We start from the raw sequence: 14565 nt of genomic DNA, 5'->3' as shown, positions 1-14565 counted from the left end.
GATTTAATACTATGGATGAGACTTGGATTCACCATTGCAGCCAGAATTCAAATAACAGTCCAAACAGTGGACAGAAGTCAGTTGTTCAGCACCAAAGACAAAGTCGGTTCCATGAGCAAGAAAGGTCACGGCATCAGGGTTTTGGGATGCTAAAGGCATTTGTTTATTAATTATCTTGAAAAGGGTAAAACAATAACCTTAAGGGAATATTATTCCGATCTTTTAACCAGACTAGGCGAAAAAATTCATGAGAAAAGACTCGGTATGCAGAAGAAAAAAATCATCTTTCATCAGGACAATGCACCTGCCCACAAAAGTGTTTTGGCAATGGGAAAATTAAGGGATCTGCACTATGAATTGTTGGAACATCCACCCTATTCCCCAGATTTGGCTCCCTCTGACTTCTATCTCTTCCCAAAACTAAAAATCTTTCTCGCTGGTCAGCATTTTTCTTCGAATCAAGAGGTGATTGCAGCTGTAGAGAGGTATTTTGCAGATCTTACTGAGAACCTACAGGGACTGGATAAATGGAGGTGAAGCATTGCAGAAATAAATGTATTAGTCTCAAGGGAGATTATTATGATTATTATGAGTTTCTTATTCGGTTTTAAAACTATGTGGGATTTAATATCCCCTTAATTTAAGTAATGTTTTCATTGCCGAAATGAAGCTTATTAGCTCTTTATACTTAAATAAAAAAGTAATATGAAAACTTTGGTAATCAGTTAACTATATAATCGGGGTACCTCTTACGAGGGTGGTCTGAAAAGTTCTCGGCCTAACAATGAAAAAAAAATGAATTTATAATTTCATTTTTCAGCATAATTGCCGAAATGAAGCTTATTAGCTCTTTATACTTAAGTAACTTAAAGGTTGCACCTGTTTGAAAAACTCGTTCGCAGAGTACATAAGTTCTTTTCGCTATACACTTTGGTATTAGGTCTAGCTACTCACTGATGAAGCCTCAAAAAAGGCTGAAACCGGTCTGGGTAGTGACCTTCCTCCATAATGTAATAACAGCATACATTTCCTAGGAAATGTGTTTTTACATTATGGAAAATACCTAAGAATAGCGATCTGAACTTCCCCACCTCTGCAACGAGCTGCCCTGGTATTGTACTACGTACTAGGATCACTTGCATTGGCTAACGCTAGTGTCGCCGATACTTTATAGTTTACTATATTCGGCAAGAAACTCTCTGATTCCAATCTTTGAGTTTCTTATTCGGTTTTAAAACTATGTGGGATTTAATATCCCCTTAATTTAAGTAATTACTTTTTTATTTTAATTATACATATTATCCACCATATTATAAGAAAATATTAGTTCATTATGAAGATTTGAAGTAAGTGACATTGACTTAAGCTATTGTAAGATTTCAAAATGCAAATAATTCTAGATTTTCATTTTTATAATTTCATACTCCAAATGCAGGAAATTGATGAAGATAGGATTTGAGGGTTGATAGTGGACATATATTTGAAGTTGAGAGAGCATATCACAAAAGTTGGCAAAATAGCTCAAAGGATTACTTGCATGTTGAAGAACACATGAACAAGTAAAGATAAGGAAGTTATGATTCCTCTTTATACAGCTATGATTCGACTGCATATTGACTACTGTGCACAGGCTTTTGTCACCTGGGTTTCTTGGGGGTGAGTAATGGTGGAAAGGATTCAAACAAGTGACCAAGCTAGTGACAAGTCTGTGGAATGTACTCTATGAAAATAGACTGAAGATATGTGAGTTGCAGAGTTTAGCTGGCAGGCAAAGTAGGAGGACATAACAGAAACTTATAAGTTACTAAAGGGATTCTAATAAAATTGACACAAAAGAAAATTTTCAATACATGACAAGTAGGAGAGCACAAGGGATTATCCTTGGAAATTTTGTAAGAATGTTGTTAGTAAGGGTGTGTACACTAGATTTTTTGCATGTAGAGTGGTGAATGAATGGAATGGATTGCCAGAGGTAGGTGTGAGTGTCCCAACAGTGAATGAGTTTATGGAGAAGTATGCTAGGTATTGTGTAAATAATGGTTAGCACAGGTCTCCTGCAATGAGTCTTGACTCCATGGAGATACCTAAATAATAATAAAACTCATATCACAATAATTCTCTACTTTATGTGTCTCCCCATTATTGTTTGAATTTGCTTTTCATGTTGATTTGTGAGCTTTAATTATGGTTCCTGCCATTCTTTTGTATTCTGTTCTTTTCACAAATGCATGATTTGCCATCATTTCTATTGTTTATTGACCTTAGATACAGTTTTTCCCCCCAATTTTTCACTCCACAATAGATCATATGGTCTTCTGGAGTTTCATTTTTATAATTTTATACTCTTCTAGTTCTTTTCTCTTCTTTCTTATATATCTCCCATTAATGTTTGAATTTGTCATTTTGTGTGGTTCCTGCAATTTCTTTTGTTTACTGATCATGTCTGGAGTTTTTTCTCCAAATGATGGCCTCGTTGGCTGAGTGGTTAGTATATCATCTGCACTCTAACCAAGAGACTGTGGGTTTGAATCCCATCATGGGCATGGATATTTGATTGGCTTTAGATTGGAGATGAATTTCATCATCCAGTGTGAGACTGCTATCCTAGTCATTGGAGGTCTGAAGTGGCTTGAAAAAGTTCAATATTTGGTCTCTAGAGCAGAATTTCTGAACTATGTAAAAATAAATAAAAATTCTTAGCCCACCCACAGTATGAATGCACTTATGGGTTTACAAAAAACCTTTCATGGGTAGGAGCCACATAAAAAAAAATATTGTTCTTCTATAGATAATCACATTATCATGGCCATAAAATATTGGGTATTTTTTAATCCTTCCACACAAGCAGCAGCTTGCATTGTAAAATTGTGGTAGAGTAGTCAAAATTCACTATCTATGCTACTGCATGCATAGATACACATATACAAGTTTATTATTATTATTATTCCTGACACCTCCAAGGAGTCTGAAGACTCATCGCGGGAGGACACCCTGATCATCATTTCCCTCCTTCATTCACTTTTTTTTAAGAAGACTAAAATATATTTAGCCACACCTTAACAGATATATAGTAAACAAATCAGACTCACCAAAAATGACCTCAATTCAAAGAAACTTGGAAATTTGAAGTGTATGTGGGTGAGGAAGTCAATGTTCTATTATATTATATTTTGAAAATAATGCATTATTTTCAAAATATAAAAAAAAGATATCAAATGAGTTAAACAATATGAGAGGGCAAATGTATATAACAGTTGGTCAATGAAATATCAATCAGAAGCTCAGTCTGAAATTAGAATGAGAAGAAGAGGCAACGTTAATTTTTTCTAAAATAACGGGTTCCAATTCATAACTATGTTAATTTCCAAATTTAATATACAAAATATTAAGCAAATATTTAAAATTTCACAAAAAAAAAAAAAAAAAAAAAAATATATATATATATATATATATATATAATAAAACAAAATAAAATTATACCTTTATAGTTGAAATATGGAATGGTACTGGAATTCCAAAGATTGGCAGAATAACAGCTTCATATTTTTTATCTAAAAATATTTAAATCAAATACATTTAAATGAAAACAAAAAGGATTTACAACTAAATGATTAAAACAACTAATTCATAATTAAGTTACATGAACAATAAACATGCAGCTAAAATACAAAACTTATTATACATATTATAGTTTAGAATAGTTGCAACCAATTAAAAAAAAAGAGAGAATGGAAGAATGCCATCCATGAAACAAATGTCTCATCTTTCTAAAATCTTTTATTGAAATCTGTTTTAAACTAATATATTCCATACAGCAGAGAACAATGCTGTCTCTAGATTCAGATAACACAGGGTATCACATCATGCTTAGAAAGGATAAAACATCTACATTCTTGGCAGACAGCAACTGCTATGGCAAAATATGAATATTATGCAATTTCCCTTGTCATGCTTAAATCTTCCTTTATTCAATCATGCATTTATTCAGGACACACACACACTCGAGATATATGCTGACATAACTGTAAGAATATATCTCAGTCACAAGTTACAAAGGCACAGGAGGTTATGGGTTTATCTACTACCATAGTTTAAAATCTTCTATTTCATCATAACCTGTGTTAATACTCTATTTGGCTAAGGTCATGTCTAGTGCAACTTCTTAAAAACATACCATATTCATCATCATCATGCAGGGAGAGTTTAATGAGCAGCAAAAAACAGTGTGAACTTCAGAAAGTTTCATTTCTGAAGTTCGAGAAGAAATGCTAAACCTTGCATGGATCCACAGTACATGCATAAAAAGTCATGGCAGTGAACTCTTAAGCCAAGTACTGTTAAGGGTCACTGACTACTCTTATTACAAATTATAATGAGAGCCCAAATTCAACTTACCATAATACTCATTTTCTAAGTAATACAGTCAATTCTCACTATAGCAAACACCATAATAACAAATTACTGAAAGTCCAACCAAAGTCATATGTGTAATTCTGTTCTACAGGAAATTCACTAAAACAACTATTCCTATAGTCCTTACCAGTTTGCTATAGCAAGAACGAACTTTATTATCAATCTATCACTTTTAGTGACTAACTTGTGCAAAACAGAGCATAAGACAAACAAATTTGAATTAGATCCAATTAATCACTCAATTACTCTGTTCAGCTTTTAATCCTAATTTGTGGAAAACCATTCACCACTCAGAGTTTTATTGGAAATTTCATGTATCAAAAACAAACTGAATGTGTTTTAGTGTTGCAACTTTCTACTATACATTATTTGTTTGTTCACAAATTATAAAAAACAAATTTCACTTGGGAAGTATGCCTGAAAAAAAAAAAAAAAAAAAAAAAAAATATATATATATATATATATATATATATATACAGGGTGTTCGGGATAAATTTGACATATTTATAATTAATTATATTTTTCCGTAAGTTACATGTATTAACACACACTTCTCTTCATTTAAAAGTTTGGACCCTTCTTCATTCATATACAAGATGTCAGAAAGGATGGATAGCTGGAACCCACCTGAATCATGGAAGAGAATAACTTGTATCATGATGATTCGTGCCCGCCATCAAAATAAGGATATTACGACTGCTGCCCAATGCTCCCTGAATACAGTAAAAACAATCAGGCATGAACTAGAGACTTGCAATGGTGACTACGAGGATGTAGCAAGAAGAAAGATCCCTAGCAGACGATCTGATTGCGTTCGTACAGCAGAATTCCTCGCAAATCTGCAGGAACAGGTGTTGAAGAACCCTGGCATTGGAATTCGGGCTTTGTTCGTGGAGTTGCTAACTGTAGTCAAGCCCTGGATAACAAGGGTAGCCAATGGTAGGCCGTATGTATGGCAGCAGGATTCGGCCCCTTGCCACACCTCTGGGAAAAGTCAAAAATGGTTGTCTGAAAATTTCTACGACTTCACCAGTCCAAATGTTTGGCCTCCAAACTCCCCAGACCTTAACCCCATGGATTATTTTGTATGGGGCGCAGTTGAAAAAGACACCAATCGCACTTCCAGTAATACAAAAGCCCAGTTAATGGATAAAATTAAAACAGTTTTTGCGGCCCTTCCCAGGGAGACTGTAGCATCAGCTTGTTCGAGGTTCCGAAGCAGAATTGAAGCTGTGATCGATGCTAATGGCGGTTATTTTGAGTAAATCTTGTTGATAGTATTGTAATTAACTCTGCCTGTAATGTTTTTTTGTCAATTCATTAAATTTAATAGATACAAAGAAGATTTTCTTTTTCCTTACGAAACTGTCAAATTTATCCCGAACACCCTGTATATATATATATTTCAATCCTATCATTTTACTAGAAAGGATTATGGAAGTTATTTTCATGCCATTTTCAAAAGCTTTCCTTGTAAAAGATTAAAGATTATTTATTGGGAGGGATATTAAATTGTATTTATTGAAATAAATGAGTTGAAAATTGCTTTTTTTCATTACTTGCAAAATTCCAATATACACTTCTGATCGTGCTAAGAACCAAAAGATGTTATATTTTCAAATATTGAAACGGATTTTCAAAATAGCCAACTTATTATGACACCTCCAATGAGTCCCAGAACTGAAGGAATACACTGTACTACACAATAACACGATACAGCTCAACATCTGCACTAGTATGTAGAAAATTCACCAAAAACAATTCACTCATTGAAAGTCAAATGACTATTCACCAAAAAGCAATTTACTGAAAACACAAATTGAAAAATAGTTCAATAAACAATATGAAAAAGAAAATAGTTGAAAGGTATTATTTAACAAAAAATCACAATTCATCAAAATGTGGATTGATTTGAGAAGTGTGAAGTAACTATATCAAATAAACGATAGTATAACTTTGACATATCACTCACAGAGAAAGAAAATGAAGTTATAAATGAGTGATGCCATATATGAAGAAGTCTTCTTTCCTATGGTTATGAGCAGGTCCTTATGCACTAATAACCTTACAAGCAATCTTGGATTTCCTATTCATTATTTCAAGATAGGTTGATTAGTATTGTGCTTATTAGTATATTTTGCAAGTAAATTGTGCTTGTTCTCCTGGCCAGTTTGTGGGACAAAAAATGAATTTCTGCAAGAGAAAAAACCCTGCTACTTGTGTATGAGACCAGCTAACTCACATCTTCAAATGAAAGGTACTCATAAAGGTTCTTTGCATCTTAGATGGGATTTCTTTCAAAATGAAGGGCAATGCCAAATACAATTCAGCTACAGAGACCCATAAAGAAGTTAGTGATTGCATATTATACTTCCATATTGATGTCTGAAGTGCTTTTAAAGGAATAAAGTTAAATATAAACATTTTATCACCTTCCTCAAAACAGCTTTCAGTAAAAGTAATATGGCAGCTCGCAGATGTTTCAAAACAGATAAATTATAACAAGAATGAAACAGAAAGAATGAGGAATGGTCAGTCAAAAGTCGGAAGTTTTGTTTTCAAAAAATATTTTGAAATTATAAAAGCCACAACATGCACATATAGTACAAAATTTTCTTTTAGCAGAAGTGCTGATATCTCATCAGTCCCTACTGCTGAATTCTCACAACTACCCAACCTTTTTTTTTTTTTTTGGATCTCATTACTGTGCAAAACAGCATGAGTTTGTTCTGTAATGCTTTGCAACTAAAGATGTGTTAGCCAGTCTCACCTGGAGGTTGAAGGTTTCCCCTCCCAGATGCTCAGATTTTTCATCCCTCAGAAGAGGCAAACCATCCCCGTGAAAACACATCTATAGACATAAAACACACTCACCATTATGGGAAGTGGCAGAGGAATGGCAAGCTGGCTGCATTAATTGCCTATAATCCCTAATCAGGAGACTCCATACATCTTGAATATATGAGAAATGAATGGATGGAATGCTTTGCAAGTGTTTATAAAAACATCGAGGTCATTAAATTTCCCAGTGATTATTATCATGGTATGTTTTCCAGTTTTATCTTTCTATCCTTGGCATTCGAATATCAGCACTTTGATATTGGTGTATTTACCAAATTGCAATCTATCTAGATGGTTCGCTGGCTATAAGTCAACAAGGATGCCACATCACAGAAAAGATTTTCTGTGATGTGGCATTATTGTGATGTGTCATTGTTTAACAGGTATGTTTTGAAAAGGATAAACACTCATAACATTCATTCTGTTTTGTACACAAATTGTTCTCCTGATGATGATTAAATTGATCTAGAGATCAATTTAATCTTCATCATCAATTTCCTGATAATACTCCCAAGGAAAGTATAGTTTACAATGACAGTACTGCATGATTAAGTTTATACTATTATCTCTCATAGGGTGGTGTGTGATTCGAATGGATTGCCATTGGATGTTGTGAGTGCATGAATTTAAGAACAAGTATGATAGCTGGTGCATGTAGTATGCAGCCTCCCTTAATAATAATAAATTAGTTTATTACTGGTCAGCACTCCAAAATTGTCATATCATTTTGATCTTCCCAGGCACATCTCACTGAATCAATTCACCTCGTTTGTTGTCTTTCTATGGGTCTTTTTACTGACATCTTGATATCAAACACCTGTTTTGCTAATCTTTACTCACTCATTCTGTTTAAGTGACCGTACCACTTTAAGATTAGCCCTGCTCACACCTTAAATGCTAGCAATGTCAAGTCCCCCCCCACCACCACCACACCAATATCTTCATTTTTAATATGATTCTGCCCTTGATGACATATGTTCCTGCCCCTAATTTTTCTCAGTACTCTTATATCTGTGGTCTCTAATCTTTGTTCAAGTGCTTTATTAATAACTCAGATCTGTGCCCTCTGTCCAAAAAGAAACTGAACTTTTCGAAAATAGAAGAAACTAGTGGCGCTACGTGTTGTATCTTTTTTGTTGGCGAAAGCGGCATCCTTCATTAGTGTTGTGTCAACTGTTTTTTTTTTTGTGACACTGGTTTGAATACTTGTATACTACTAATTCAGTGTTTTGACTAATTTCTCTCTTATTTACATATAAATTTATCCAACTGGCACCCCACCATGCCAGCTTTGTTATTCTAGTGTCTATTTCCATATTTAATTTGCCATCTTCACTAAACATTGTTCCTAAAATAGATGAAATATTTTATTTGTTTTCAAGATCCCCCCCCTCGCCCCATTGAGAATACAGTTGAAGTTTTCCATGTTACCGACTGTATTCATAGTTTTGGTCTCTTTACTCTGATTTTCATGCCATATTTGTTATAGATTCAGTTTAGTTAAGAATCCTGGAGACTTCCACTGGGTTTAGGAATGCAACATCAACTGCATAAAGCAAAAGCTAAGTTTGATATCTGCAACAAACTTTCTTTCACAATATAATTCGTATAAATGATGAATAAAAGTGAAAATAGTGTGAATCCCTTGTCTTACACCTGATTTTACATCAAATATCTTCCTGTATTTTCTTCAATTCTAACTGCTGACGTTCAATTTAAATATAGACTATACATTGCTCTTTTAAATGTCCTGCTTTATTACCATTATAATTGTAGCATTTTGAAAAGCATTTCTCTGGGTATCTGGATGTATGCCTTTTACAGATCTACAACACTTAGGTACAGATCCTGGTTATATTTCCACGATTTCTCAACTATTTGTCATAAAGTGAAAATCTGATCTTGACAACTTCTATTTGGCCTAAACTTGCTTTTTTCCCAAATTTCTCTTCCATAATTCTTCTTACACTCTTCTCAGTACATTTGCATAAACATTACCTGGAACAGTTAGTAGAGAAATTCCTCTGTAATTCTCACATTTTTTTAAATTTCTCTTTTCCTAGATGAGAATCTAGAGCTCTACTCCAATCATCTGGAACAGACCTTCTGAATTATACAGCGTAGTCACCAAAAAACTTTTATTCCGCCACATTTGAGCATTTCTGATTGAATATCATCTACTCCAGCTGCCTTTCCACTTTTTTTTCAGCTTTTGACAGCTTTTTCTACTGCCCATTTAATCTTCCTTTCAGGTTAGGCTCAATGACCTATCATTGCTAAGTTTTCATCTTTGAAACCTGCTTGTGATAAAGTGGTAATCCTATCTGCACTGTTTGTTATGTTCATAAATTGTGTATGTTCTTCTGGCCAGTTAGCCTGTTTCATGGGATGAAAAACCCTGCAACCTTTGTATAAGACTACTAACTCACCTTCAACTGAAACGTCCTGATAAAAGTTCTTTGCATCCTAGATGAGATTCGAATTCAGCTCTTATACTTTGATAGACAGCTTAGCTTTCCTCCATTTTTCTCTATGTTTTTTAAGGCATCTGCTGACTTATTTGGCAGAAACTCTCAGTATGCTTTTTTTTGTGTCACTATGGATTTCATATATTTCATCCTTGCAGACAACTTTACCACATGCTTCCCTAACTTAATCAATGTTTGCTTCTGAGTTTTCCAGTGAGACTCCAAGGGTTATACTTTGGAGCCAATGGAACTCCAAGTCTCAATGGCACCAAATTCCAACACTTGAAGGTATTCAAGAGGAATAAAATCAGGAGAAGATTTTTGTGTCACTATGGAGTTCATATATTTCATCCTTGCAGACAACTTTACCACATGCTTCCCTAACTTAATCAATGTTTGCTTCTGAGTTTTCCAGTGAGACTCCAAGGGTTAGACTTTGGAGCCAATGGAACTCCAAGTCTCAATGGCACCAAATTCCAACACTTGAAGGTATTCAAGAGGAATAAAATCAGGAGAAGATAGTATCAGTAGTATAAAAAAGCCATCAAAACCACCAAAATGTGGAAAGGCAGCTGAAGTAGATGATATTCAACCAGAAATGCTCAAATATCAAAGAATAATTGTTGTAGCCAAAGACAGAAGCCCTAGTCAAAGGGTTGAATTCCAGATGACCGGAGAAGAACTCTCATAGTACCCTCCTATAGAAAAAAGGAACTAAAACTGAATGTTCTACATATGATTTATGCAAATATATTAGAGAAGAGGATGAGAAAATTTGCCAAAGAGAAACTGAACAAAAACTGAGAAATCATAGAAATATAATAGTGATCTATATTTAAGTTTGGTAGATTTGGACATATAAAAACAGACCAACAGAAAAGCTGTCCAAAGAAGAATTATACAATGTAAATGAGGATAGTCAGTATTTAGGTTGTAAATCAGCAATTAGAACTGAAGGAAGTACAAGAAGGGGGGGGGAGTTTGATGTATAAAATGGGTTGCCAGAGTCAGTTGTGAGTGCTTTGTCTATTAATGGGTTCAAGGAAAGGTATGAAAGAGTCTCCTACGATGAGTCTTTGGACTGCAAGGAGGTGCCATATATAATAAATCAGGTGTACCAGAAGGGCGCACACTATGTCTATTCTTATTCATCACCGCTGGATCACATTATGAAGGAAAATGGCATTAAATTTGATAGCAAAATTGGAGATGTTAATCTCAACTGCTTACATTATGCAGATGATATTATAGTGAACAGTGAAATATCAGCTGCATCCTGAACATAAAACCTATACATCTAAAACTAATTAGTTTAGATGTATAGGTTTTATGTTCAGAAACAGAATAAGCAAAGCTGGTAAAGTAGCGAGTCAAATGAATAAATTTGCATGGAATAAAAGAAAAATTAGCTATATACAACACAGTGTTTCAAACCAATTTTAACTTATGGATCTGAGAGGTGGGTTACGGATAAAGAATTTGATCTAAGACTGGAGAGCACAGATATGAGAATTCTGATAATGAGAGCAAAGAACAGATGACATCAATGACAGAATCATATCAGAATGAAAATATCAGGAAGGAACTTGCCATTATTGCATTCAAAAATGTGTGAGTAGAGCTAACCTTGGGTATTAACTTGAAGTTATGGAATTAAAATGACAGCAGCAAACAGATGGCATCAATGACAATCATTTAAAAATTAAGATATTAGAAGATATTACCTTGCCATTGTTAGCATTCAAGAATACCTGAGCAGAGCTAACCTTAAGCTATAATAACTTAAACAGAATGGAAGATGAAAGGTTAGTAAAACAAAAACAGGTATTTGATTCCAGGATATCATTTAGACACCATCTCAGCTTCTCACCATGCTAACTTTGTTCACTCTATTATTTATTTCCATTTTTAATTTGTCATGTTGACTAAAAACTGTTGCCTAAAGAGATGAAATGTTTTACTTCTATAGGTTTTCTATTGGGAATGCACAATGTTGATGCATATCTTTAAGTTTTCCATGTTTGCTCTTATATTCTTAGTCTTCATCTTTTTATTACTGATTTTCATACCAAATTTGATAGTACAGCAATTATTCGATTTAGTTGGAATCCTGAAGACTTGTAATGGATTTATTTAAGAGTATAATATCATCTGCATGAAATAAACAACTAAGTTTAACATCATCAATATCAGATAAACACAAATTCCTCTACATCAAGGATTACCAACCTTTTTGAGCTCCAGAGCACTTTTAAGATGAGAAAACAGTACTGGAGGCACTCCCCACCACCTACCCTGCCATCTTTCTTAAAGCAATCAAACAATCAAGATAAATTTATGTTGTGGATAAATAAACAAAAGGATCATTGTAATTTTGTTTTTATTGGAAAGGAACAACAATGTTTTAAACAAATTAAATAAATTGTGAAGAAAAATTGATTTTAATCGGATCCTTGAAGTTGCATATCATTGACAAGTCCTAAGTAGTTGAGAATATAAGATGATGTTGCAGCTTGCAAACAATCATCAAGATGTTTATCCTTTAGTTGTGGTCTGTATTTAGATTTTATGATGTTCATGGTGGAAAAAAATGACTCGCACAAGTATGTTGACCCAAAACAGACGTTATCTTGTGTGCATAACTTTTTAAAACAGGAAATCTTTCTCCATACACCAACCTCCAAACGTTTTCATCACCTTTAGATGACTTTAATGTGATATCATTCCTGAGATCTAAAATTTCCAGTTCTCTATTTCTTCTGTTGTTGCATTGTTAACATTTGTAATGAGTTCAGCAGTCTGTAAAAGGGTTTCAAAAAAAAATTATATCATTGACTCAATGATGTTGAACTGCTGAAACCTCTTATCAAATTCTTCCTGAAGCACTTTAAGCAATTTAACAAATGATCCCAGGACAAACTTTCTGTTGTCAATCATTTTCTTCAGATTTGGGAAATGATTGAGAGATTTCCACTCCAAATGATATAACAACAAAGCCAGCTTCTCTTTGAATGATCTGATCGAACCTATCATCGTCGCAATGTGTTTATCCTTTCCTTGAAATTCCAAGTTTAGAGAATTTAATTTTTCTATGATATCCATAAGGAAACCCAAATCCATTTGGGTTTGGGTTTCACTTTACCGTTCATATTTCTGTCCTCTGGAACTGAGAAATTCTTTTATCTCTTCAATCAAACTCTCAAATTTTGTAAGTACTTCTCCTTTGCTTAGCCAGCAAACTTCGAATGAAGAATTAAGATCTTTTTTAGTTACATTGTTGGTGCTCTCAATGAAAGACAGAGAGGCAGTGCTGTAGAGGAGAGGTTTAATTGAGTTTATTATTGTTAGAACTGTTTTCATAATGTGACTGAAGGAGAGAACTTTACCACACAATGCTTCTTAATAAATAATGCAATGGTACGATGTAAAGATTGGAAATTAGTTGCCCTCCCTGCAAAGAGCAATAAATCCTTTGGAAATACCCAACATTGCTGGGACTCCATCAGTGGTGATCACTGCCAACTTGCTTAGAGAGGAATCTATTGTTTCTATGTATTGTTTAAATGTATGGTAAATTTCCATTCGTGTTGTTTGACTATTCATGGGCAATAATTTTAACAGTTCCTTCATAACAGAAAAGTGCTCAAATACCATTCTCACTAAAACTGCCAACTCATCAAATTGCAGGGATAAGTATTCATATTTTCCTAAATCATTTTTCAGTTGGGCTTGCACGTCAAGGAAAATTGAGCTCAATCACCTTGTGATTGTTTTATTTAAAAGCTGGGTCTGATATCGCTGTCATAATTTCTTGTTTGTTTTTAAAGCCCTCAAATAAAGAATCTGCTCCTGCAAGAAATGCCTCTTTTATCAATTCACCTTCCTGATATGGTTTTTCCCTTTTTGGTATTAAGTGAGTAATTTTATAAGAAGCAATGGTGGCATTTTTATGCTTTACTATAGGTCTAATAAAAACTAACTGTTGAGATGTAAATTTTGTGTTTAGTTCACATACTTTTTTCTTTCTCAGTTCAGAATTAACAGGATAGTTGTGGTCAAACGAGGAGTGATTAGTCTTGAAATGCTGCTCCACATTATGTTTCTTTATAACTGCAATAATTACCACATACCAAACACACACATTTCTCTTTTATTTTAACAAATCTGTAGGCTTCTTCCCATTCAGATTGATAACTATATTCATTTTGGGGAGTATAATAACTATTTAAAACCCAAGAACTGTTCACAAAGATACACTCATATTCACTGATACTGACTTTTAAGTAAAGAATAAAATTTGAAGAGAAAGACCAACTACTGTTAATACACTGAAAGCGAGTAACTTTTTACAGGATCTTCCCATCAATGGCTCTCCTGCCAGTTAATTTCCCGCAATAAAATCAACAGAATAATAGAGGATTCTATATGGCTGAATGGGTATCTCTGGATACATTGGCAGGTGCCAAGGTGCCTGCAGACATACAGTTGGTAACCACTGCTCTACATCCTTCAATTCTAACTTAACCCCTTAACGCACCAATTAAAAATCAGAAAGTGGTCGTTTTTCTGCCAATTTTTTGGGCGAGGGCGATATGCTGGTGTATATAATAATGGATTTTTTGTCCAATCATGATGGTATTCTGATTTTCAGCAGGCAATAATGGACAAAAAATGTGCAAACGCAAAGCTGATACATGCCATTGGCAACTTTTCTCGGCTGAAAGGAAATAGGCACAAAATTGTCTAGCGTGTATATTCGATTGTATTTATGTGTGAAACCAAATTCATGGTCACACGTATTAACTCGGGAACACAGAAAAAATTCAGTTTCTCTGACCCGAGT

At 34.1% G+C, this 14565-nt stretch overlaps 1 protein-coding gene across 1 annotated transcript in view; it reads right to left on the bottom strand.

The window, feature by feature from the left end:
• dre4 (SPT16 homolog, facilitates chromatin remodeling subunit dre4) overlaps positions 1 to 14565 on the bottom strand; it is a 371785-nt gene that overhangs the window by 204002 nt on the left and 153218 nt on the right. Inside the window, exon 15 of the mRNA XM_090398585.1 lies at positions 3481 to 3551. Coding sequence (XP_090254711.1) covers positions 3481 to 3551 — 71 coding nt within the window. The remainder of the gene's footprint in view (positions 1 to 3480; positions 3552 to 14565) is intronic.

Source organism: Typopeltis vanoorti, chromosome 9 (assembly GCF_054136105.1).
Source record: "Typopeltis vanoorti isolate ZY-2024b chromosome 9, IOZ_Tvanoo_1.0, whole genome shotgun sequence".
Taxonomy (NCBI): Eukaryota; Metazoa; Arthropoda; class Arachnida; order Uropygi; family Thelyphonidae; genus Typopeltis; species Typopeltis vanoorti.
Note: the sequence above shows the minus strand (reverse complement) of the source record. Positions and strands in the feature narration are given on the sequence as shown.